The sequence below is a fragment of the Nerophis lumbriciformis genome, linkage group LG06 (genome assembly GCF_033978685.3).
Source record: "Nerophis lumbriciformis linkage group LG06, RoL_Nlum_v2.1, whole genome shotgun sequence".
NCBI classification, from domain to species: Eukaryota; Metazoa; Chordata; class Actinopteri; order Syngnathiformes; family Syngnathidae; genus Nerophis; species Nerophis lumbriciformis.
In genome coordinates, this window is record NC_084553.2 from 2,118,920 (window position 1) to 2,145,072 (window position 26,153).

A 26,153-nucleotide genomic window follows, 5' to 3' on the forward strand; every position below is an offset into this window, starting at 1 on the left:
CATTGTAGGGCGCAACATAACACATTGCTGGAAAAAGCTACTTCCTCCTGCTAGTGTGGATGTAAGTTTTAGGAAGTACGGCGCTCATTGTCACATGACCCTTTGGCCAGACATGAACAAGGCGGCGTCCAGCGATGTCACCAGGAGGCGGGTCCAGAACGGCGCCAACGGGTCGGCGGGGGAGAAGAGCGAGAATGAGTCTGCGCAGTGGGGGAGAGCTTGGTGAGTCGTCTTACACACGTAAACAAATAAACACATCACTGCATATCATAGCAAGCCCCAGAGAAGCAAGTGTGGGAAAATGCTCAGGAGAAGGTAAACAATGAGGTAATCAAGGTAAACAGGAAGTATTACATCCACCGGTGCTAGTTAAAAGTGTTTGTTGACAAATAAGAGAAGGTAAACAATGAGGTAATCAAGGTAAACAGGAAGTATTACATCCACCTGGGCTAGTTAAATGTGTTTGTTGACAAATAAGAAAAGGTAAAGAGGAAGTATTACATTCACATGTGTTTGTTGACAAATAAGAGAAGGTAAACAATGAGGTAATCAAGGTAAACAGGAAGTATTACATCCACCTGTGCTAGTTTCAAGTGTTTGTTGACAAGTAAGAGAAGGTAAACAGGAAGTATTACATCCACCTGTGTTTGTTGACAAATAAGAGAAGGTAAACAATGAAGTAATCAAGGTAAACAGGAAGTATTACATCCACCTGGGCTAGTTAAAAGTGTTTGTTGACAAATAAGAGAAGGTAAACAATGAGGTAATCAAGGTAAACAGGAAGTATTACATCCACCTGGGCTAGTTAAAAGTGTTTGTTGACAAATAAGAGAAGGTAAACAATGAGGTAATCAAGGTAAACAGGAAGTATTACATCCACCTGGGCTAGTTAAAAGTGTTTGTTGACAACTAAGAGAAGGTAAACAATGAGGTAATCAAGGTAAACAGGAAGTATTACATCCACCTGGGCTAGTTAAATGTGTTTGTTGACAAATAAGAGAAAGTAAAGAGGAAGTATTACATCCACATGTGTTTGTTGACAAATAAGAGAAGGTAAACAATGAAGTAATCAAGGTAAACAGGAAGTATTACATCCACCTGTGCTAGTTTCAAGTGTTTGTTGACAAATAAGAGAAGGTAAACAATGAGGTAATCAAGGTAAACAGGAAGTATTACATCAACCGGTGCTAGTTAAATGTGTTTGTTGACAAATAAGAGAAGGTAAAGAGGAAGTATTACATCCACATGTGTTTGTTGACAAATAAGAGAAGGTAAACAATGAGGTAATCAAGGTAAACAGGAAGTATTACATCCACCTGTGTTTGTTGACAAATAAGAGAAGGTGAAGAGGAAGTATTACATCCACATGTGTTTGTTGACAAATAAGAGAAGGTAAACAATGAGGTAATCAAGGTAAACAGGAAGTATTACATCCACCTGGGCTAGTTAAAAATGTTTGTTGACAAGTAAGAGAAGGTAAACAGGAAGTATTACATCCACCTGTGTTTGTTGACATGTAAGAGAAGGTAAACAATGAGGTAATCAAGGTAAACAGGAAGTATTACATCCACCTGTGCTAGTTAGAAGTGTTTGTTGACAAATAAGAGAAGGTAAACAATGAGGTAATCAAGGTAAACAGGAAGTATTACATCCACCTGTGTTTGTTGACAAATAAGAGAAGGTAAAGAGGAAGTATTACATCCACATGTGTTTGTTGACAAATAAGAGAAGGTAAACAATGAGGTAATCAAGGTAAACAGGAAGTATTACATCCACCTGTGTTTGTTGACATGTAAGAGAAGGTAAAGAGGAAGTATTACATCCACCTGTGTTTGTTGACAAATAAGAGAAGGTAAAGAGGAAGTATTACATCCACATGTGTTTGTTGACATGTAAGAAAAGGTAAAGAGGAAGTATTACATCCACGTGTGTTTGTTGACATGTAAGAGAAGGTAAACACTAGGTGTTCCTCAGGGAGGTGGACTGGTTCTCCCTGGTCAGCGTGGTGGTCCTGCTCCTCCTGGCCCCGGTCCTGGTCTTCTTCCTGGTGATGGTGTGTGACCAGTACCAGTGTTCCATATCCCAGCCTGTGCTGGATGTGTACCAGGGCAGGACCACCCTGCTCTCCATCTGGGCCCGCGTACCCTCGCCCACCTGGATGGCTGCCAAGATCTACACTGCCTGGGTGCTCTTCCAGGTACTACTTCCTGTCTGTGGTGCAGGTGCAGCACTCCTGGTCTGCTGGGAGGACTACAGTCTACAGTCCCATTACACGAGACTATTACAAGAGACTTTTACAGGTGTTGTTGTACATGTGTAATGTGTAGGTATGCATGGTGAACAGGCGTTGTACAGGTGTAATGTGTAGGTATACATGGTGAACAGGTGTTGTACATGTGTATGTATACATGGTGAACAGGTGTTGTTGTACATGTGTAATGTGTAGGTATGCATGGTGAACAGGTGTTGTACATGTGAACAGGTTTTGTACAGGTGTTGTTGTACATGTGTAATGTGTAGGTATACATGGTGAACAGGTGTTGTACATGTGAACAGGTGTTGTTGTACATATGTAATGTGTAGGTATACATGGTGAACAGGTGTTGTACAGGTGTTGTTGTACATGTGTAATGTGTAGGTATACATGGTGAACAGGTGTTGTACATGTGTAGGTATACATGTATGCATGGTGACCAGGTGTTGTACATGTGTACAGGTGTTGTTGTACATGTGTAATGTGTAGGTATACATGGTGAACAGGTGTTATACATGTGTAGGTATACATGTATGCATGGTGAACAGGTGTTGTTATACATGTGTAGGTATACATGTATGCATGGTGACCAGGTGTTGTTATACATGTGTAGGTATACATGGTGACCAGGTGTTGTACATGTGTAATGTGTAGGTATACATGGTGAACAGGTGTTGTACAGGTGTTGTTGTACATGTGTAATGTGTAGGTATACATGGTGAACAGGTGTTGTACAGGTGTTGTTGTACATGTGTAATGTGTAGGTATGCATGGTGAACAGGTGTTGTACATGTGTAATGTGTAGGTATACATGGTGAACAGGCGTTGTACATGTAAACAGGTGTTGTTGTACATGTGTAATGTGTAGGTATACATGGTGAACAGGTGTTGTACAGGTGTTGTTGTACATGCGTAATGTGTAGGTATACATGTATGCATGGTGACCAGGTGTTGTTATACATGTGTAGGTATACATGTATACATGGTGACCAGGTGTTGTACATGTGTAATGTGTAGGTATACATGGTGAACAGGTGTTGTACAGGTGTTGTTGTACATGTGTAATGTGTAGGTATGCATGGTGAACAGGTGTTGTACATGTGTACAGGTGTTGTTGTACATGTGTAATGTGTAGGTATACATGGTGAACAGGTGTTGTACAGGTGTTGTTGTACATGTGTAATGTGTAGGTATGCATGGTGAACAGGTGTTGTACATGTGTAATGTGTAGGTATACATGGTGAACAGGCGTTGTACATGTGAACAGGTGTTGTTGTACATGTGTAATGTGTAGGTATACATGGTGAACAGGTGTTGTACAGGTGTTGTACATGTGTAGGTATACATGTATGCATGGTGAACAGGTGCTGTTATACATGTGTAGGTATGCATGGTGACCAGGTGTTGTACATGTGTACAGGTGTTGTTGTACATGTGTAATGTGTAGGTATACATGTATGCATGGTGACCAGGTGTTGTTATACATGTGTAGGTATACATGGTGACCAGGTGTTGTACATGTGTACAGGTGTTGTTGTACATGTGTAATGTGTAGGTATACATGTATGCATGGTGACCAGGTGTTGTACATGTGTACAGGTGTTGTTGTACATGTGTAATGTGTAGATATACATGTTTACATGGTGACCAGGTGTTATACATGTGTATGTATACATGTGTGCATGGTGACCAGGTGTTGTACATGTGTACAGGTGTTGTTATACATGTGTATGTATACATGTGTGCATGGTGACCAGGTGTTGTACAGGTGTTGTTGTACATGTGTAATGTGTAGGTATACATGGTGAACAGGTGTTGTTATACATGTGTAGGTATACATGTGTGCATGGTGACCAGGTGTTGTACATGTGTACAGGTGTTGTTGTACATGTGTAATGTGTAGGTATACATGGTGAACAGGTGTTGTACATGTGTACAGGTGTTGTTGTACATGTGTAATGTGTAGGTATACATGGTGACCAGGTGTTGTACATGTGTAATGTGTAGGTATACATGGTGACCAGGTGTTGTACATGTGTACAGGTGTTGTTGTACATGTGCATCCCTGACGTCCTGCACAAAGTCCTTCCTGGTTACGTCGGGGGAGTCCAAGAAGGCGCCAGAACGCCCGCAGGTAAGGACCCACACAAGCAGCAGGTGAGCAGTTACCTGGAGCAGGTGTGTGTCTTCCAGGTGTGATCAACAAGTACCAGATCAATGGGCTGCAGTGTTGGCTCCTCACTCACTTCCTGTGGCTGCTCAACACTCACTACTTGCACTTCTTCTCTGCCACCATCATCTTTGACCACTGGATGCCCCTCATGTGGTGTGCTAACATGCTAGGCTACACCGTCTCCACCTTTGCCTTCTTTAAAGCATACCTCTTCCCCACCAACCCACACGACTGGTGAGTCTGTCTCTATTAATACCTCTATGTCACACTTCCTGTCTCTATTAATACCTGTATGTCACACTTCCTGTCTCTATTAATACCTGTATGTGACACTTCCTGTCTCTATTAATACCTGTATGTCACACTTCCTGTCTCTATTAATACCTGTATGTGACACTTCCTGTCTCTATTAATACCTGTATGTTCCAATAGCTGTAGTTAGTATGTTCCAATAGCTGTAGTTAGTATGTTCCAATAGCTGTGGTTAGTATGTTCCAATAGCTGTAGTTAGTATGTTCCAATAGCTGTAGTTAGTATGTTCCAATAGCTGTAGTTAGTATGTTCCAATAGCTGTAGTTAGTATGTTCCAATAGCTGTAGTTAGTATGTTCCAATAGCTGTAGTTAGTATGTTCCAATAGCTGTAGTTAGTATGTTCCAATAGCTGTAGTTAGTATGTTCCAATAGCTGTAGTTAGTATGTTCCAATAGCTGTAGTTAGTATGTTCCAATAGCTGTAGTTAGTATGTTCCAATAGCTGTAGTTAGTATGTTCCAATAGCTGTAGTTAGTATGTTCCAATAGCTGTGGTTAGTATGTTCCAATAGCTGTAGTTAGTATGTTCCAATAGCTGTAGTTAGTATGTTCCAATAGCTGTAGTTAGTATGTTCCAATAGCTGTAGTTAGTATGTTCCAATAGCTGTAGTTAGTATGTTCCAATAGCTGTAGTTAGTATGTTCCAATAGCTGTAGTTAGTATGTTCCAATAGCTGTGGTTAGTATGTTCCAATAGCTGTAGTTAGTATGTTCCAATAGCTGTAGTTAGTATGTTCCAATAGCTGTAGTTAGTATGTTCCAATAGCTGTAGTTAGTATGTTCCAATAGCTGTAGTTAGTATGTTCCAATAGCTGTGGTTAGTATGTTCCAATAGCTGTAGTTAGTATGTTCCAATAGCTGTAGTTAGTATGTTCCAATAGCTGTAGTTAGTATGTTCCAATAGCTGTAGTTAGTATGTTCCAATAGCTGTAGTTAGTATGTTCCAATAGCTGTAGTTAGTATGTTCCAATAGCTGTAGTTAGTATGTTCCAATAGCTGTAGTTAGTATGTTCCAATAGCTGTAGTTAGTATGTTCCAATAGCTGTGGTTAGTATGTTCCAATAGCTGTGGTTAGTATGTTCCAATAGCTGTAGTTAGTATGTTCCAATAGCTGTAGTTAGTATGTTCCAATAGCTGTAGTTAGTATGTTCCAATAGCTGTAGTTAGTATGTTCCAATAGCTGTAGTTAGTATGTTCCAATAGCTGTAGTTAGTATGTTCCAATAGCTGTAGTTAGTATGTTCCAATAGCTGTAGTTAGTATGTTCCAATAGCTGTAGTTAGTATGTTCCAATAGCTGTAGTTAGTATGTTCCAATAGCTGTAGTTAGTATGTTCCAATAGCTGTAGTTAGTATGTTCCAATAGCTGTAGTTAGTATGTTCCAATAGCTGTAGTTAGTATGTTCCAATAGCTGTAGTTAGTATGTTCCAATAGCTGTAGTTAGTATGTTCCAATAGCTGTAGTTAGTATGTTCCAATAGCTGTAGTTAGTATGTTCCAATAGCTGTAGTTAGTATGTTCCAATAGCTGTGGTTAGTATGTTCCAATAGCTGTAGTTAGTATGTTCCAATAGCTGTAGTTAGTATGTTCCAATAGCTGTAGTTAGTATGTTCTAATAGCTGTAGTTAGTATGTTCCAATAGCTGTAGTTAGTATGTTCCAATAGCTGTAGTTAGTATGTTCCAATAGCTGTAGTTAGTATGTTCCAATAGCTGTAGTTAGTATGTTCCAATAGCTGTAGTTAGTATGTTCCAATAGCTGTAGTTAGTATGTTCCAATAGCTGTAGTTAGTATGTTCCAATAGCTGTAGTTAGTATGTTCCAATAGCTGTAGTTAGTATGTTCCAATAGCTGTAGTTAGTATGTTCCAATAGCTGTGGTTAGTATGTTCCAATAGCTGTAGTTAGTATGTTCCAATAGCTGTAGTTAGTATGTTCCAATAGCTGTAGTTAGTATGTTCCAATAGCTGTAGTTAATATGTTCCAATAGCTGTAGTTAGTATGTTCCAATAGCTGTAGTTAGTATGTTCCAATAGCTGTAGTTAGTATGTTCCAATAGCTGTAGTTAGTATGTTCCAATAGCTGTAGTTAGTATGTTCCAATAGCTGTAGTTAGTATGTTCCAATAGCTGTAGTTAGTATGTTCCAATAGCTGTAGTTAGTATGTTCCAATAGCTGTAGTTAGTGTGTTACAATAGCTGTAGTTAGTATGTTCCAATAGCTGTAGTTAGTATGTTCCAATAGCTGTAGTTAGTATGTTCCAATAGCTGTAGTTAGTATGTTCCAATAGCTGTAGTTAGTATGTTCCAATAGCTGTAGTTAGTATGTTCCAATAGCTGTAGTTAGTGTGTTACAATAGCTGTAGTTAGTATGTTCCAATAGCTGTAGTTAGCATGTTCCAATAGCTGTAGTTAGTATGTTCCAATAGCTGTAGTTAGTATGTTCCAATAGCTGTAGTTAGTATGTTCCAATAGCAGCAGAAGTGCACTTTTTGGAGAGCTGTATTATTTTCAGTTTTGTGCCCAAGGGACTGATTTAATTGAACACTATATTATTATTATTATTGATACACTTATAGTGATCACAGAGACAGGTTGTTTTTGTGTTACTTTATATATTTGTTTTTCTGAAAAATACCACTTAATATACTTTTGGGTTACAACAACAGTCAATATTTATTTTTTTATTTTATTTTTTTAGGGGGGTAACAGTCAATATTTATTTATTTATTACATTTAATTTGTTTCTTATATAATAAAAGTTTTAGGGGGGTAACAGTCAATATTTATTTATTTATTACATTTAATTTGTTTCTTATATAATAAAAGTGAGCTTTTGTTAAACCAAATATTGTGTGTTATTCCACATACAACAACCTATCTGGACTCCATAAGAGAATGGATAAGGAATTAGTTCGATAAGATGATTCCATAATGAACTCCAACTCCATCATTTCTTATCAAACATCATCCCTAGTCCTGTGTGTATCACTTCCTGTTTGTTACACGTCTTGTGTACAACACTTCCTGTGTGTTATGCGTCCTGTGTGTAACACTTCCTGTTTGTTACACACCTTGTGTGTAACACGTGTGTGTAACACATGGTGTGTGTGTGTGGCAGCAAGTTCACAGGCAACATGTTGTATGTGTGTGTAACATGTGGTGTGTGTAACACGTGGTGTGTGTGACATGTGGTGTGTGTGGCAGCAAGTTCACAGGCAACATGTTGTACAACTACATGATGTGTGTGTAACATGATGTGTGTGTAACATGTAGTGTGTGTAACAGCAAGTTCACAGGCAACATGTTGTACAACTACATGATGTGTGTGTAACATGATGTGTGTGTAACATGTAGTGTGTGTAACAGCAAGTTCACAGGCAACATGTTGTACAACTACATGATGTGTAACATGATGTGTGTGTAACATGTGTGTGTGTAACATGATGTGTGTGTATTAGTTCACAGGCAACATGTTGTACAACTACATGATGTGTGTGTGTAACATGATGTGTGTGTATTAGTAAGTTCACAGGCAACATGTTGTACAACTACATGATGTGTGTGTGTGTGTGTGTGTGTATTAGTAAGTTCACAGGCAACATGTTGTACAACTACATGATGTGTAACATGTGTGTGTGTAACATGGTGTGTGTGTAACATGATGTGTGTGTATTAGTAAGTTCACAGGCAACATGTTGTACAACTACATGATGTGTGTGTATTAGTAAGTTCACAGGCAACATGTTGTACAACTACATGATGTGTGTGTAACATGTATGTGTGTAACATGTGTGTGTGTAACATGATGTGTGTGTATTAGTTCACAGGCAACATGTTGTACAACTACATGATGTGTGTGTAACATGTATGTGTGTAACATGTGTGTGTGTAACATGGTGTGTGTGTGTAACATGATGTGTGTGTATTAGTAAGTTCACAGGCAACATGTTGTACAACTACATGATGTGTGTGTGTGTGTGTGTGTGTATTAGTAAGTTCACAGGCAACATGTACAACTACATGATGTGTGTGTGTGTATTAGTAAGTTCACAGGCAACATGTTGTACAACTACATGATGTGTGTGTAACATGTATGTGTGTAACATGTGTGTGTGTAACATGATGTGTGTGTATTAGTAAGTTCACAGTCAACATGTTGTACAACTACATGATGTGTAACATGTGTGTGTGTAACATGGTGTGTGTGTGTAACATGATGTGTGTGTATTAGTAAGTTCACAGGCAACATGTTGTACAACTACATGATGTGTGTGTGTGTGTGTGTGTGTGTGTGTGTGTGTGTGTGTGTGTGTGTGTGTGTGTGTGTGTGTGTGTGTGTGTGTGTGTGTGTGTGTGTGTGTGTGTGTGTGTGTGTGTGTATTAGTAAGTTCACAGGCAACATGTACAACTACATGATGTGTGTGTGTATTAGTAAGTTCACAGGCAACATGTTGTACAACTACATGTGTGTGTAACATGTGTGTGTGTAACATGATGTGTGTGTAACATGATGTGTGTGTGTGTGTATTAGTAAGTTCACAGGCAACATGTTGTACAACTACATGATGTGTGTGTAACATGATGTGTGTGTATTAGTAAGTTCACAGGAAATGTGTTGTACAACTACATGATGTGTGTGTATTAGTAAGTTCACAGGCAACATGTTGTACAACTACATGATGTGTGTGTGTGTGTGTGTGTGTGTGTGTGTGTGTGTATTAGTAAGTTCACAGGCAACATGTTGTACAACTACATGTGTGTGTGTAACATGTGTGTGTGTGTTAGTAAGTTCACAGGCAACATGTTGTACAACTACATGATGGGAATAGAGTTCAACCCCCGTGTGGGTCAATGGTTCGACTTGAAGTTGTTCTTCAACGGGCGCCCGGGCATCGTGGCGTGGACCCTCATCAACCTGTCCTACATGGCCAAGCAGCAGGAAGTCTATGGTCATGTGACCAACTCCATGGTGCTGGTCAACCTGCTGCAGGTGAGCACACAACTCAGGTGTGCTTTGATCCATAACATCTGTGATAAATACACTTTAATCCTTTAATGTCAGGGATGTTTATGTTGACACTAAATCAACACTAGACTGTTTATGTTGACACTAAATCAACATTAGACTGTTTATGTTGACACTAAATGAATCCGTTGTGCTATTTTAGGCTTCATAATGTGCCACACATTTTCAATGGGAGACAGGTCTGGACTACAGGCAGGCCAGTCTAGTACCCGCACTCTTTTACTATGAAGCCACGTTGATGTAACACGTGGCTTGGCATTGTCTTGCTGAAATAAGCAGGGGCGTCCATGGTAACGTTGCTTGGATGGCAACATATGTTGCTCCAAAAGCTGTATGTACCTTTCAGCATTAATGGTGCCTTCACAGATGTGTAAGTTACCCATGTCTTGGCCACTAATACACCCCCATACCATCACACATGCTGACTTTTACACTTTCACCCTAGAACAATCCGGATGGTTCTTTTCCTCTTTGGTCCAGGGGACACGACGTCCACAGTTTCCAAAAACAATTTGAAATGTGGACTCGTCAGACCACAGAACACTTTTCCACTTTGTATCAGTCCATCTTAGATGAGCTCAGGCCCAGCGAAGCCGACGGCGTTTCTGGGTGTTGTTGATAAACGGTTTTCGCCTTGCATAGGAGAGTTTAAACTTGTACTTACAGATGTAGTGATCAACTGTAGTTACTGACAATGGGTTTCTGAAGTGTTCCTGAGCCCATGTGGTGATATCCTTTACACACTGATGTCACTTGTTGATGCAGGGATGGAAGGTCACGGGCTTAGCTGCTTACGTGCAGTGATTTCTCCACATTCTCTGAACCCTTTGATGATATTACGGAGTGTAGATGGTGAAATCCCTAAATTCCTTGCAATAGCTGCTTGAGAAAGGTTTTTCTTAAACTGTTCAACAATTTGCTCTCGCATTTGTTGACAAAGTGGTGACCCTCGCCCCATCCTTGTTTGTGAATGACTGAGCATTTCATGGAATCTACTTTTATACCCAATCATGGCACCCACCTGTTCCCAATTAGCCTGCACACCTGTGGGATGTTCCAAATAAGTGTTTGATGAGCATTCCTCAACTTTATCAGTATTTATTGACACCTTTCCCAACTTCTTTGTCACGTGTGCAAAAAAAAAAAAGTTTTGAACATGAAATATGTTGTCTTTGTAGCATATTCAACTGAATATGGCTTGAAAAGGATTTGCAAATCATTGTATTCCGTTTATATTTACATCTAACACAATTTCTCAACTCATATGGAAACGGGGTTTGTAATATATATATATATATATATATATATATATATATATATATGTATATATATATGTATATATATATATATAAATAGATGATTAATCCATTGTGTTGAATCCTCTGTCAGGGTATTTATGTGCTGGACTTCTTCTGGAACGAGGCGTGGTACCTGAAGACCATAGACATCTGCCACGACCACTTTGGTTGGTACCTGGGCTGGGGAGACTGTGTGTGGCTGCCATACCTGTACACGCTACAGGTGAGTACTTGTACACTGTCAACATTCATCATCACAATGATTATATCAGTATTTATAAATGTGATCAACATTCTCAAAAAGTAGAAAGACTACAAATAAGTAATAATTTATGATCTCTAATAAAAGACTAGAAATAAAATTAATAATTAGTCATATCAAATAAATGACTAGAGATAAACAATAATTTATAATAACTTATAAAAGACTAGAGATAAATGATAATTATTAATATCTAATTAAAAGAATGAAATAAATAATAACTAGTAATATAATATAAGTAAGAGATAAATAATGAGTAATATAAGTAATAGAGATAAATAATGAGTAATATAATATAAGTAATAGAAATAAATAATGAGTAATATAAGTAATAGAAATAAATAATAATGAGTAATATAATATAAGTAATAGAAATAAATAATAATGAGTAATATAATATAAGCAATAGAGATAAATTATAATGCGTAATATAATATAAGTAATAGAGATCAATAATAATGAGTAATATAATATAAGTAATAGAGATAAATTATAATGAGTAATATAAGTAATAGAAATAAATAATAATGAGTAATATAATATAAGTAATAGAAATAAATGAGTAATATAATATAAGTAATAGAAATAAATAATGAGTAATATAAGTAATAGAAATAAATAATAATGAGTAATATAATATAAGTAATAGAGATAAATTATAATGCGTAATATAGTATAAGTAATAGAGATAAATTATGAGTAATATAAGTAATAGAGATAAATAATATTGAGTAATATAATATAAGTAATAGAAATAAATAATAATGAGTAATATAATATAAGTAATAGAAATAATAATGAGTAATATAATATAAGTAATAGAAATAATAATGAGTAATATAATATAAGTAATAGAAATAAATAATAATGAGTAATATAATATAAGTAATAGAGATAAATTATAAGGCGTAATATAAGTAATAGAGATAAATTATAATGAGTAATATAATATAAGTAATAGAAATAAATAATAATGAGTAATATAAGTAATAGAGATAATAATGAGTAATATAATATAAGTAATAGAAATAAATAATAATGAGTAATATAATATAAGTAATAGAAATAAATAATAATGAGTAATATAATATAAGTAATAGAAATAAATAATAATGAGTAATATAATATAAGTAATAGAGATAAATTATAATGCGTAATATAATATAAGTAATAGAGATAAATTATAATGAGTAATATAAGTAATAGAGATAAATAATAATGAGTAATATAATATAAGTAATAGAAATAATAATGAGTAATATAATATAAGTAATAGAAATAATAATGAGTAATATAATATAAGTAATAGAAATAAATAATGAGTAATATAATATAAGTAATAGAGATAAATTATAAGGCGTAATATAAGTAATAGAGATAAATTATAATGAGTAATATAATATAAGTAATAGAAATAAATAATAATGAGTAATATAAGTAATAGAGATAATAATGAGTAATATAATATAAGTAATAGAAATAAATAATAATGAGTAATATAATATAAGTAATAGAAATAAATAATAATGAGTAATATAATATAAGTAATAGAAATAAATAATAATGAGTAATATAATATAAGTAATAGAGATAAATTATAATGAGTAATATAAGTAATAGAGATAAATAATAATGAGTAATATAATATAAGTAATAGAAATAAATAATGAGTAATATAATATAAGTAATAGAAATAAATAACTAGTAATATAATATAAGTAAGAGAGATAAATAATGAGTAATATAATAGAGATAAATAATTAGTAATATAATATAAGTAATATAAATAAATAATTAGTAATATAAGTAATAGAAATAAATAATAAGGAGTAATATAATATAAGTAATAGTAATAATAAATAATGAGTAATATAATATAAGTAATAGAGATAGACATATATTTAAGGACAAGGAGAGGGGCGGAGTCAAGCATCAGACAGGAAGTGTTCTCAGGTCTCTGGTGTCCTCCATGTGTTCCAGGGTCTCTACCTGGTCTACCACCCGGTGCAGCTGTCCCAGACCTACTTCTTGCTGGTCCTGCTCCTGGGCCTGGTGGGCTACTACATCTTCCGTGCCACCAACCACCAGAAGGACCTGTTCCGCCGCACCCAGGGCGCCTGCACCATCTGGGGGGGGCAGCCCACCTTCATCCAGTGCTCGTACCGCTCGGCCGACGGCGCCGTGCACCAAAGCAAGCTGCTGACCTCGGGCTTCTGGGGCGTGGCACGCCACTTCAACTACACGGGCGACCTGATGGGCTCGCTGGCGTACTGCGCCGCCTGTGGCTTCCAGCACCTTCTGCCCTACTTCTACCTGGTCTACATGAGCGTGCTGCTGGTGCACCGCTGTGTGAGGGACGAGCACCGCTGCAGCAGCAAGTACGGACCCGACTGGCACCGCTACACCCGCACCGTGCCCTACCGCCTGCTGCCCGGAATCTTCTAGACAGCTCTTGTCATTTGTCACTGCTTCCACACCAATCAGCTGCTTGCAATACTATAAACACTTCATCATGTGACATCTTTTAGTACTAGTCCACATGGGTCATGTGACCTCTTTTAGTACTAGTCCACATGGGTCATGTGACCTCTTTTAGTACTTGTCCACATGGGTCATGTGACCTCTTTTAGTACTTGTCCAAAGGCTTGCAGTACAGAATGACGTCATTAGTATTTTCCCAGCAAAGCAGAATGTCTTCCAGTCTGGCAGGCGTGTGGCTGCAATACACCTCGTCGACACTGGAGGGCAGCAGTCTGGCAGGCGTGTGGCTGCAATACACCTCGTCGACACTGGAGGGCAGCAGGGGGCAGGACATCACACCACAGGCTTCCATTTTGATACGTTCCTCTTGTACCATTTCTACAACAATAAAGTCACTTTTTATGAAATATTATTCACGTTTTGAAGATTCTTGGACTCAATCGTGGCTCCGTCACCTGTTTCACCTCAACATTTCCACTACAGACGGGCTCGGGGCTCCACTGTGTTTGCCATACCAGCCAACAACTCCGGTTTTTCTCTCATGAGTACGCGGTATATAGTCTGCGGGCCAGGCTAGCTCAGTCGGTAGAGCATGAGACTCTTAATCTCAGGGTCGTGGATTCGACCCCCACGTTGGGCGATTGTGTTTTTACCATCAATTGATTACGTGGACCCCGACTTAAACAAGTGTAAAAACTTATAGGGCAGGGCCGACATCCGAGCAACTGAGCTACATACGGGTTCTTCGAGCCATAGCAACCTGACTGGCGTTGAAAACAAACCGTGGCCATTACTCTTTAACCTGTCGACCTGCGCTGATTAAACCCGTCATTCTGCCTCCAAAATGCCAAAAAACTGTTGTTTTTGGTTGTGGAAACAGGGAAAACAAAGGTCGTATTTTGTTCTGCCAAAGCGTGCTAAAAGCCCAGAGAGACGAGACAAATGGCTCGCAGCTTTACACCGGGAAAACGAGGACAGTTCTCACCGGAGTCCCCCAAAATCCCGGGTCGTGTGTTCGGATCACTTCGTTTCTGGTAAATATAAGGAACAAAAATCCACCTTCTTAACCACAACTTGGCTATACCGTCCATGCTAATGTTGAACCCGTTGAATTTTCACTGAATAACGTTCGACAGCTGAAGTTGTTGTTGTTGCACAACAATAACATACGGTATAAAGGCTATTTTCGAAAACCGGTTTCATTTAAATTTGTACTTAACGGTTGGGTTTTTAAAAACCAATAAACCCTAAACTTTTCAGTCGTAAAATGCTATCTGCAAGTCTCCTTTGTTGTAATCAAACATTACTTGTAATTGTAGCCCTCAAATCTCAATATTTTTTCTGCCAAAGCGTGCTAAAAGCCCCACAGAGACAAGACAAATGGCTCGCAGCTTTACACCGGGAAAACGAGGACGGTTCTCACTGGAGTCCCCCAAAATCCCGGGTCGTGTGTTCGGATCACTTCGTTTCTGGTAAATATAAGAAACAAAAATCCACCTTCTTAACCACAACTTGGCTATACCATCTGCTGGAAGGCGGTAAGGGCAGTCGTTTAATCCAACTACAGAACATTTTAACTCGTATCTTAACCTAGCCTCACTGGAAAGACTATTTACATAATCATACGCCATTTAGAACAGTTTAAAATGCCGTGAAACCTCGTTAAATGCCTTTTCTGTCAATGCTGTGTTCGCTGTGAGCTGGTTTGTTTTCAACGAATTCAATATGGCGACCGGTTGCTAGGGGATTGGCAGGCGGAAGTGACGTAGGTCCGCCCTCGCCTATTGGGGTGTTACCATTTAGTGGTCAATTGTACGGAATATGTACTTCACTGTGCAACCTACTAATAAAAGTCTCAATCAATCAATCAAATCCAGTGGTTAAAAACTACGGCTTTCATTAAACAATACTGAACTTAAAAATGGAAACTACGTAGCTGAACGACATTTCCCAGAAGCTCGGCAGTGTTACAATATGTTACCTTAATAGTTCAGCATATGTTGCAGGGGGGATCATTTAGAAGGAGACACACAATACAGGAAGTAATATTCCAGCATATGAATACATGTTGCAGGGGGAACATTTAGAAGGAAACCTGACGGTCGAGGACGCGACGTCTGGACCCGCGGCATACACAGGATTTAGGGGCGCCTTCACACTTCCATTTTCTTTCAAACGGACCAAACTCCGCGAAAATGAAATCCACCCCAACCGCCCCAGCCGCCCCTACCTGGCCCCCCCCTCTCCAACTACGCCCCTCCCCCTTTACCTGGATGAAGATCAATATTCCTCTCTCTCCCTCCTGCTCCTCTTGCTCCCCTAAGCAGCTCCAGCCAAACAACGAACTGAACTGCTCTCCAACTTCAACTTCAATAACAACCAACAACTTTTCTGGTCAGTACCACTACACAGCGGACTCTGATGCTCTTTTTGGTTCCAGTGGACTACACATCATCCACCTTAAAGTGAACAGCCTCTCTGGAACCAAACTCGACCAAATCAGAGAAATGTTCCTCAACACGAAGGTAAAAATCCTGTGTTTCTCTGAAACCAAATTTGATCAAGGTGTTTCTGACTCAGAGATAGAAATAGAAAACTTTTCAGTTATCAGAAAGGACAGGAATAAACACGGTGGGGGCATTTGTATGTATATTCACCAAGATATAAAATACATATGTTATGTAACACTAAGGGGAGGTGACGGCTCAGACACCAGGGGGCAGTAAGTACAATCATTTATTATATATATTGCTAATATATATAATAATAACACAAAACAATACAAACTAAACTAATGAAATGGAGTGTGTGACAAAACCCTAGAGTGAGTGGTGTTAAGATTATGTGTGTAGTTAGCTGTAGTGTATTACCGTGATGTTGGATGACGAAGCAGACAATTCCAGAGAGGGCAAGGCAAAAGGGGTCCAAGATGCGCGAGGTGTCCGTGGGACAGAGAGAGACGTCAGAGTCCAGGGGCGAGCGAGGAGTCGGTAAAACGAGGAAGGCAGTCCAAAACACGGGGGGGAAACAACGGGAGATCTCGAAGGGGAGACTCGGGAAGGCAGGTACACCAAGAGGTAACTAGGGGAGAACAAACAAGGATGTAAGACACGAGAGAAAAACGCAGCGAGAGAGCATAGGCCTTACGGTGTCCAAAGGGTAAACTAAGTTCCCGCGTCGATCCTTGGTTCACTGGTCCTTTATACATCTCGCCCTCATCAGTCCCAGGTGTGCAGGCTTGTCGCTGCGTGGGCGTGCTGCGCTCAGCGCGAGCAGGGGCGTGTCCGAGCGCGCTGTCAGCGGCTCCTCCAAGTGCTCCCGCAGAGGAGGGAGAAGTAGACTGCGCGTGCGCCGTAACAACATAACTCGCACTGATCTTAACCACAATGACCTTGAATCTGTGTGGGCGGAAATCAAATTTAAAAATGCTAAGCCGGTACTGATAGGGACTGTTTACAGGCCCCCTAATCAGAGTGATTCTATGGTGCTTTGGAGGAGTGCTTGGCTGGGGCAGGCAACATGGAGAAAATTATAACTGGGGATCTGAACACAGATATTCAACGCAGAGATGCGCCTGTCTTCAGATCCTACAGCAAGTTTTGTAATCTACACGGTCTTTCCCAGCTAATAACACTACCTACAAGGGTGTGTGATTCCACCCAATCAACCGTAAATCTCATTCTCACTTCAGACCGGCTTAAAATAAAAAATAGTGGGGTCATGATCTGTGGTCTTAGCGACCACTATCTAACCTTCTGCACCCGCAAAATAGCTAAACCCAAAGCCAATGGCCACATAACAGCCCAATCCAGATCCCTTAAAAAATACTCCAGTGATAATTTCAATTTAAAATGAGATGAGTGGGACTGGTCCCCTGTGCTCGCGAGCAACCTGGTCGATGTTGCTTGGGATCGCTTCAAAACAGCGTTCCTAAAGATACTAAATGACATGGCTCCCGTGAAAACGGTCAGGATCAAAGCCCGCTCTGAACCATGGATGAATCCGGACCTATTAGCTGCCATAAAAGACAGAGACAGAAAATACTCCGAATACCAAAAGTGTAAAACAGAAGTAGATAAACAACCCAATAATAACAACCTCAAATTACTCCTTTCAACTCTCAAAAAGCAATGCAATAAATTCAGAAATAAGTCACCCAACCTGATTAAATCCTTAAAAAAAAATTACATTAATGACAAAATAGTGGAAAACACAAATAAGCCACGTGAGCTCTGGAAAATTCTCAACAACCAGCTTCCTGGTTGCAGCCAAAAACTTAAAACCAGACTCACCAACATCAGCATGAAGGAGGGTGACTCCCTCATTACAGACAAAATGGAGGTAGCAAGCAGACTTAACGCCTTTTTCACCAGCATGGCCGCAACTCTTGTCAACAAGCTGTCCCACCACTCTGGTCGCTTTGGTGTAGAACACATTAAAGCCTTCTACAGAAAGCTAGGAGTATCCAACAATGATTTCAAATTAGAAATGGTCACAGCTGATGAGGTGTTTAAAAAATTGAGCGCGCTCCACCCAAACAAGACCACCGGCCTTGACAATATCCCCTCCAGATTCCTCAGGGACTCTGCCTCCATCATTGCCCCAATCATCACGCACATTATAAACCTCTCAATTAAACAAGGCCAAGTACCAAAAGATTTTAAGATAGTAAGAGTAACTCCCCTCTTTAAAAAAGGAAGCAAATTGGAACCTGGCAACTACCGACCTGTTTCTATTCTCAGTTCCATTTCGAAAGTAATGGAAAAAATAGTTTATGAACAGGTCGATAGTTACCTTTCCACCAATAAACTCATGTACAAATTCCAATCCGGCTTCAGAACTAACCACTCCACTGACACATGCCTTCTCTATCTGAGCGACCACATCAAACATGAGGTGGATTCGGGCAAATACTGCGGCATGGTCATGCTGGACCTTCAGAAGGCCTTTGACACCGTTGACCACGCTATACTGTTGGATAAGCTCAGAGCAATCGGATTTGACAAAACCTCATCGAGCTGGATGCAATCTTACTTGGAGGGGAGGGAACAGGTGGTAGAGGTGAACGGCACCGTGTCCTTGGCTCGCTGACAACAAGCTATCCATACACTTGGGTAAAACAGAATCCATCCTGTTTGGGTCCCACATCAACCTTAAGAAAGTCAGTGACTTCACTATAAAAGTGGGTGACATTGTTATCACCAGGAAAGATGAGGTCACCTACCTAGGTTCCATTCTAAAGGCTAATCCTTCCTGTGATAAAATGGCAACCAAGGTAATCAAAAAGGTCAACCTACGAACGAGATTTCTCTTTAGAATCTCCTCTCTCTCTGGTCAACAAAAGCACCATGAGGATTCTGCCGGGAACTGTCGTTCAACCCTTTTTCCATTACGCATGCACCTCCTGGTACCATAGCACCTCCAAAACCCTCAAATCTAAACTCCAAACATCCCAGAACAAGCTAGTCAGATTACTAGGTACTAGGTACAGATTACTGGACTCTCACACAGATTACTAAGGTATGATTGGCACTGCTGATTTTTCTTCATTAAAAATCTGATATCTTCCTCCACAGAGCAAAAGTCCAGTCTGTTCCTCTCTGAACACAGCAAGTCTATTCAGTGTGGTGTCCTGAAAGGTTATGACTTCTTGGGCTGCAAGAAAAAGATCCCTGAGCACATCTTCACACTCGATGGCAGTGAGTACTGCTTGCGTGCACATTTGTGGTGATGTTTCCTGATATTTTAGCTTACATGAGGCTGAGCGTTTGATCAGAGTTCGCCACTTCCTGACTGCCCTCCATACCCAGGCAATGACTCGGATCAGTTTGGTCAGGCTGCTGAATTTCTTTATGTCCAATATTCTTTGTACAGCAGAACCGGCAGGTGGTCTTCGGACTTGGATCTTGGACTCTTGTTCACAAGAACTGTGGTCATTTCTGACATGAGTAGGTTTTTGAGTTTTTTCTGTAATAGATGGGACATCATTGTGGTTTCTCTTTGCCTGTGTTCTGGTTACCACTGCTGTGAAAGACTTCCTTTGAAGCTTGTCAATGCTCGCTTTGGCATTCGCAGCAACCTCTTTGGCTGACTTTGTCGGCCACTCATCCACAGGGTGTTTTAGAAACTATGGTCCCTTCTGCCAAACAGAATCCTTTATAAGGTCCTCTGGTGATGCTCCTCTTGTTATGAGATCAGCGATATTCAGGTCTCCTGGAATCCACCTCCAATCTTCAATAGACGTGGACTTCTGGATCTCTCCAACTCTGTTTGCAAAGAAGGTCTGATACACAGCTCTCTCTTTGGATTGCTCCCAGAACAGTTTGACTGTCCAGCAGATGGAGCCAACGTTCAATTTCCATCCGACTATGTTTTTCAATATACCTTTTGAGTCATGTAGCAAAGACAGCACCACAGATTTCAGCTTTCACTGCCTCTCCTTTCTGGTCGATGGGTGTGAGCTTGGCTTTGGACTCTATGTCAGTCTGACTTGGATGCCTTCTTCTGTCTCCCATCTGAGGTACACCACAGCTCCATAGCTTCTGTCACTTCCATCAGAGAAGGTTATCCCCCAGGGTTTTCCAATCCGACTGGCTGGTGTGAGGCTTCTGTGGAAGGTGATTTGGCTGAGGCGCGTATATTCCTCAAACAGTGAGATGGCTTCTTCTCTCAACTTTCCAGACAAAGGTTTGTCCCAGGTGTCTCTGGTCAGAGCTTTGCTTCCAGCTGCTTCTTGAAAAGCTTTCCTGACAAGAATGGCACCTTTCTGCTTAGCAGGTGTGACAAGACCTATTGGGTCGTACAGGCTAGCGACCTGGCTAAGCAGTTGACTTCTTGTCAGTGGATCTGGAGTTTTTTCTCTCACCTCTCCCACCAGGAGATTTTGGCCCATTCTCATCTTCTTTCTTCTTGAGAAATTGATGGAGGTCATGAGGTAGAGTCTGTCTTTTCCAACGAGGTATCCAACACCAAGGGCTTTGTTTTCATCTGATTTGGGAGAATGAGGATCCTGTCCGATGAGGATTTCGGCTCTCTTGGTACAGACTCCCGCCTCCCCCTTTGGCCTGATCAGACCCAAGGCTTGAGAAAGAACCCGCCTGACCTTAGGATTTCCTCCACTCTTCTTGTGCTTTCCTCCAGCTGTTACAGGTCATTCTGTGATGTCAACAGATCATCAACATACGCGTCCTCTTCCACGATCCTACATTCCTCTTTCAGGTGAGCGAACTTAGGCAGCTTTGCTGTCTCTCTCATGGCGAGTTGTGCGATGCACCCTGCTGGTCGATCACCGATATTGACTCTGGTGATGGCATATTCCTCAATTTCTTCATCCTCAGTGTCTCTCCAGAGAAATCTGTGGAGGTGCATCTCCAGGTCTTCTAGCCACACAGAATTGTAATTTTTTTTAATGTCACCAAGAGTAGCATGGATTCCTCTTCTGAACCTGAGTAGAACTGCTTGGATGGAATTGAGGACATCAGGCCCTTTCAGCAGGAGCTTGTTCATGCTGCGTCCTTGGAACCTCTGGTTGCTGTTCCATACCAATCGCACAGGTGTTGTAACTGAATGCGGGTTTGGCGCCACCAAGTGGCTGACGTACCACACTGGTCCTTGCCAGCCAACAATGGTCTCTTTGGTGAGTTTCTTTGCCGCTTTCCTTACCACCATCTCATGGACTTGAGCCGTGTATGCCACTCACCACTCTGGTTCTTTCTTGAGCTGCTTCTCTGTTCGCAGGAAAGTGGCCTGAACTGCACTCTTGTTGTTGGGCAGCGAGGTTGGATCTTCAATCCAGGGATATTTTGTGTCCCAGTGTGGTTCGTCACTATGTGCATCTGCTTTGACATAGTTGAGGCCTTTCCTTATGATTTCCAGCTATTTTTCCTCTTTTATAGTCATTTCTTTTCCTCCTGGTTGACAGTTGCTGCACCGGCATCCCCCACACTTGGGTACGCAGGCGGCTCCAATGCTTTCCCATTTCCACCAGTCTAAGAACTCTCTGCCAGCTGTCGTCATCTTGGTTTCAGCAATTTCCTGATATTTCACTGCTGTAGTTCTCATAGACCGGGCAAAGTGTGTTTTGGATCTATGCATAGCCACATCCACTTCTTCAAAGAGAATTGGATGTGCTCCTCCAACAGTCATTCCTAATGGGCTTTCCCAAAGGACCAGGTCCCCAATTACCTTTACTCTTTGTGGAGCGAGTCTTCCTTCACGGTGGCTGATGAGAAGCTCAATATGCTTTGGTCTCTTCAGATCCTTTAGGTTGATGTCTGGGAAGAACTTCCTGATTTGGTGAGGTTTGATTTCACTATGCACTTTGGCAATTTCATCCAAGCCATAGCATACAAGCTCGTGAGCTCTCTCTGTGCCTGTGGGCGTCTTCACTCTCACCTTGAGTAAATATCTTCTGGTCTTTACCGTCACGGTCATTCCTCCAACTCCTTGGACAACAAGGGTGACCTTTTCATTTCGCAGGTCGAGTCTTCTGGCAGCTCTGTGAGTGATGTAGTTGGTGTCCGATGCCAGGTCAATGAGAGTTCCAATTTTCTGTCCTGCAATGCTAGTTACTTCCAACAGCATCAGAATTACTGGTAACTCACGTGTATGTGCATCCATCACTCCAGGTTGGATCTTTCCAGCACAGTAGGTCTTCTCCATCACTCCAGATTGGATCTTTCCAGCACAGTAGGTCTTCACAGCCACATTGGTGAATACCTTCCTGAACTTTTCGGCCATCCCTGAGGTGGGCTCAGAAATCAGCTTTTCTTGCTCCTCAGTGAGCACTTGTCGTCTTGAAGTTGGGTCTTCCTCCTTTCCCAGGTTCTCTTCTTTTGGGGTTTTTCTTTAGGCAAAGAAAGAAGTGGTGGCCTGAAGAATTCCTTCAGTCCCTGTTCCTGCACAGGTAAGTATCCGTACACTCCTCCTCCACTTCATGACAATTTAGGCACCTTTTACATGCTCCTAGCTTTTCCACAGCTTTCACTTTTTCGCCAGGCTTTAGTTTTTTGAACCGCTTTCGAAAGAAGAGCTTCTCCTGGTGCTTTTAATCTCCACAGACAACACATCCGGCTTTCCCTGTGAATCTGGTAGAGGCAAACTTCTTTTCCATGTAAGTATGTTTCTTCTCAGACCTTTCACTTACACCAAGCTGCTCTAGCTTCTCCAGAATTTCTTCCTGGGTCTTCAGGAATTTGAGGAGGCTGTCGAAGTGATTGTCTGCCGTCACTTTGCTTCCTGGGTTGACCATTAATGTGAGCCAGTCCTTCCTTATGTGGTCCGGCAGCTTACTCTATTGACCTGATCACAAGGGGGTTGTTGATTGCTCCGATGTTTCCCAGCACTATCAGGTCATCCAGGGCCTTTTCCACCTTTTGGATTAAGTCAATCACTTTGGGGTTGTTGATGGCTCCGATGTTTCCCAGCACTGTCAGGTCATCCAGGGCCTTTTCCACCTTTTGGATTAAGTCAATCACTTTCCTTGGCTGGTTTGACTTTAAAGCAGGAATCTTCTCCAGTTCTTCAACTATTTCTAAGGCAATTGTGGTTTTGTTGCCATACCTGTTTTCAAGCACTCTGATGTTGACAGGCATAGTTCTCTGCTTATCCACTCTTCAACACTGTCCAGGAGCTGAAACTTCTTCACTTCAATGGAGCCGGTCGGCTCTCCCTGTCTTTGCAGTTTCTCCCAGTCACTACGCCATCGATGGAAGTTCCTTTTGAATCCATAGAACCTGGGTAGACTGGTGGGTTTGATTCTCAGCACCGGCTGTGGAGTTGGTTGGAGCTGGGGTTCTCTTCCTCTTCTTCCTTCCTCTGCACTTCTTTGTGCCGTTAGGAATTCGGCCCTTCTAGCCTCGAGGACATTGCTGAGCGCCTTTAGGTCCTTAACTCTGCTTTCCAGCCTTGGCCTTTGGTCACCTGGAATCCACCTTTCCCACTCAGTCATGCTTGTGATTACATCTTAGACCAATGATTTCACTCCAATCCACTGCAGCTCATATCCGTCTGTTGATTGAAGTCACAGGCATTCTCCGGACATCTTCACTGGCGATCCCTGCCTCATTTATTGCAAAGTTGACTTCGTCCTCACCATATCTGGACCAAAGGTTGGGTTGAACTTTTTTCTGGACTTCATCCAGTCTTGCTTCAAACTCATCTGTGGTTTTTTCTATGTCTTTTTGCTGCTGCATATTTAGTTCCACTTCATCACCTTCCTCAGACTTGGCCTCGATGTCCACCAGTAGGCCGGTCTCGTAGTCATCGTTTGCTTCACCGACATCCCTCGCCAGACTGGAAAGTTTGCAGAACTCCTCTTGTAGTTCTTGCTTTATCATGGTATCTGCAGCTCTGCTGAGGTAGTTTGCTTGCTTGGTGAAGACACTTTTGGCTACGGTCCTCTCTTGCTTCAGTTGCTTGACTGTTTTCCCAAGAGCTTCGCTTGCCATGGTGCAGTTTCAAGTACTTCCCTTTTTCGACAGCAGCTTCTTTGACTACAGGCCCTTAATCCTCGTCTTCACTGCCACGCTGGTGGTTATCAACTGTCAAGTTCTCTAGGTTTTTTCACAGCCGTGCCCAAACTTGAAAGGGCCAGTTGGACTCAGGAAGGACTCAAAGGGACAACTCGATCCTTTTTCCGTGTGATTTATTGATGTTTGATTTGAAGCAGTAAAATAAAGTGGGTTATCGGTGTAAATGAATGGATGAACAGAATGAATAGTTGAATAGCTGAATAAGTTGATAACCTTAACCAAACTAGTCCTAGTAAATACTATCAAGTTCAACTTTTCTTCAATTGCAATCCATCACCTGACAGACAAATGTCACTTTTGTGGCCAGCATGACTCGTACAGTACGGGAATTGGCTTCTTTCCATCTAAAATGGAATCCTGATGTATTATTGTTTCATTGACTTGACATGAAGTGAAATAATACAACAATAACAATGTAGGGTGTATGGAAACTGTTGCGTCTGACCAGTCTTTCCTCTCAGGGAATTAAAGTCACTGGTCAATCCCAAGTTCTAGATGATCATATATGCAGAGTAAGAAGAATAGGAATATTATCAAGTTTTACTAAAGCTTTAGGAGACCAGTCCACACCAATGCGGTCACACCGGCATCTCAAAATGGTCTAACATTCAAACAGGAAGAGACAACTTATTGAATACGAAAACGGCACCCACCCTGTCCAGAAAGGACTACAGCATCATTGTTCTAATACAGATAAGACAAAAAAGGGGGTACTCAACTCCCACAGTCCAACCCCTCAAGACACTACACAGACATCTGCAGACAAAGAGAGACAAGCATACAGTGTATAAATGGAAAAATACTAGCTGATTTAAACATGACTATTGTTAAAAGAACTCTTAAACGTATATGCATTCTCCTTAAAACTCAGATTCTTTTGTCTTTCACAATCAGTGTGATGTTTGATGGCGCTGGCTGCACCAAGGATGCCTTCAAGGCCCACCGTCAGCAGAGGAAAGTTGGATTTGCATGTCAATGTTTTTAGTAGAGCTGTCAAATGATTTAAAAAATCTGATCAATCACAGGTGATTACTCTCTTGCAAAATGGAAGTTAGCTTACACCAGCGTTTCTCAAAGTGTGGGGCGCGCCCCACTGGTGGGGAATAGAGACATGACAGGTGGGGCGCGAGGAACGGGAGGAAATTTCACTTTAAATTTTTTTTTTTAATTATTATATTCTTAGATTATTTTTTTACTATGCTTTCATTTTCTATACACACTGTAAATCACTTTGTGATTCTGTCTGTGAAATCTGCTATATAAATAAATGGAAATTACCGGTACTTATTTTTACTGTAGGCTTTATATTTCTCGGTACGAGCGAAAGTTTGACAGACATAGCAACAGTAACTAATGGGGGCGGGGCTAAGCTGAACAAACTTTCGCGCGGATGGGTAGCAGGCTAATATGTGGATCACAATTACACAAATATATACATTTGTGACTCGCACCTCAAAGGTCGTCGAGCCAGAGCCTGCAGAGAAACAAAAATGTGACGGGCACACACTGTGTCATTCACCGGGAAGCACTCGCGTCAAGGCAGCTCAGCCCCGAACTCAATGAGGTTTTAACAGATGTTGTGAGCGCGGTAAATTTGATCAAAACACGACCACTGAAAGCGCGACTGTTCTCTGCACTGTGTGAGGAAATGGGAGCTGATCATACAGCCGTGATGTTTCACAGTGAAGCAAGGTGGCTCTCCTGGGGGAAAGTGCTGTCACTTGCCCTGTCTTGCCAAATGCATAGCTCCTCCCTTTTTTTTTTGCAAAGATTGCAAAGTGGCACTTTTATTGTATTTATTATTGAACTTGATGCAAGTTA

The 26,153-nt window shown here is 40.9% G+C and overlaps 1 protein-coding gene across 1 annotated transcript; it reads left to right on the forward strand.

Moving 5' to 3' along the window:
- The first annotated feature begins 1,974 nt into the window (after positions 1–1,974).
- dhcr7 (7-dehydrocholesterol reductase) lies at positions 1,975–14,212 on the forward strand. The gene is made up of 7 exons (XM_061963578.2): positions 1,975–2,197; positions 4,298–4,388; positions 4,448–4,661; positions 9,519–9,723; positions 11,149–11,280; positions 13,300–13,872; positions 13,941–14,212. Exons 1-6 carry the CDS (start codon positions 2,051–2,053, stop codon positions 13,762–13,764), a joined length of 1,254 nt encoding a protein of 417 aa, XP_061819562.2. The 5' UTR covers positions 1,975–2,050; the 3' UTR covers positions 13,765–13,872; positions 13,941–14,212.
- Positions 14,213–26,153: the final 11,941 nt, after the last annotated feature.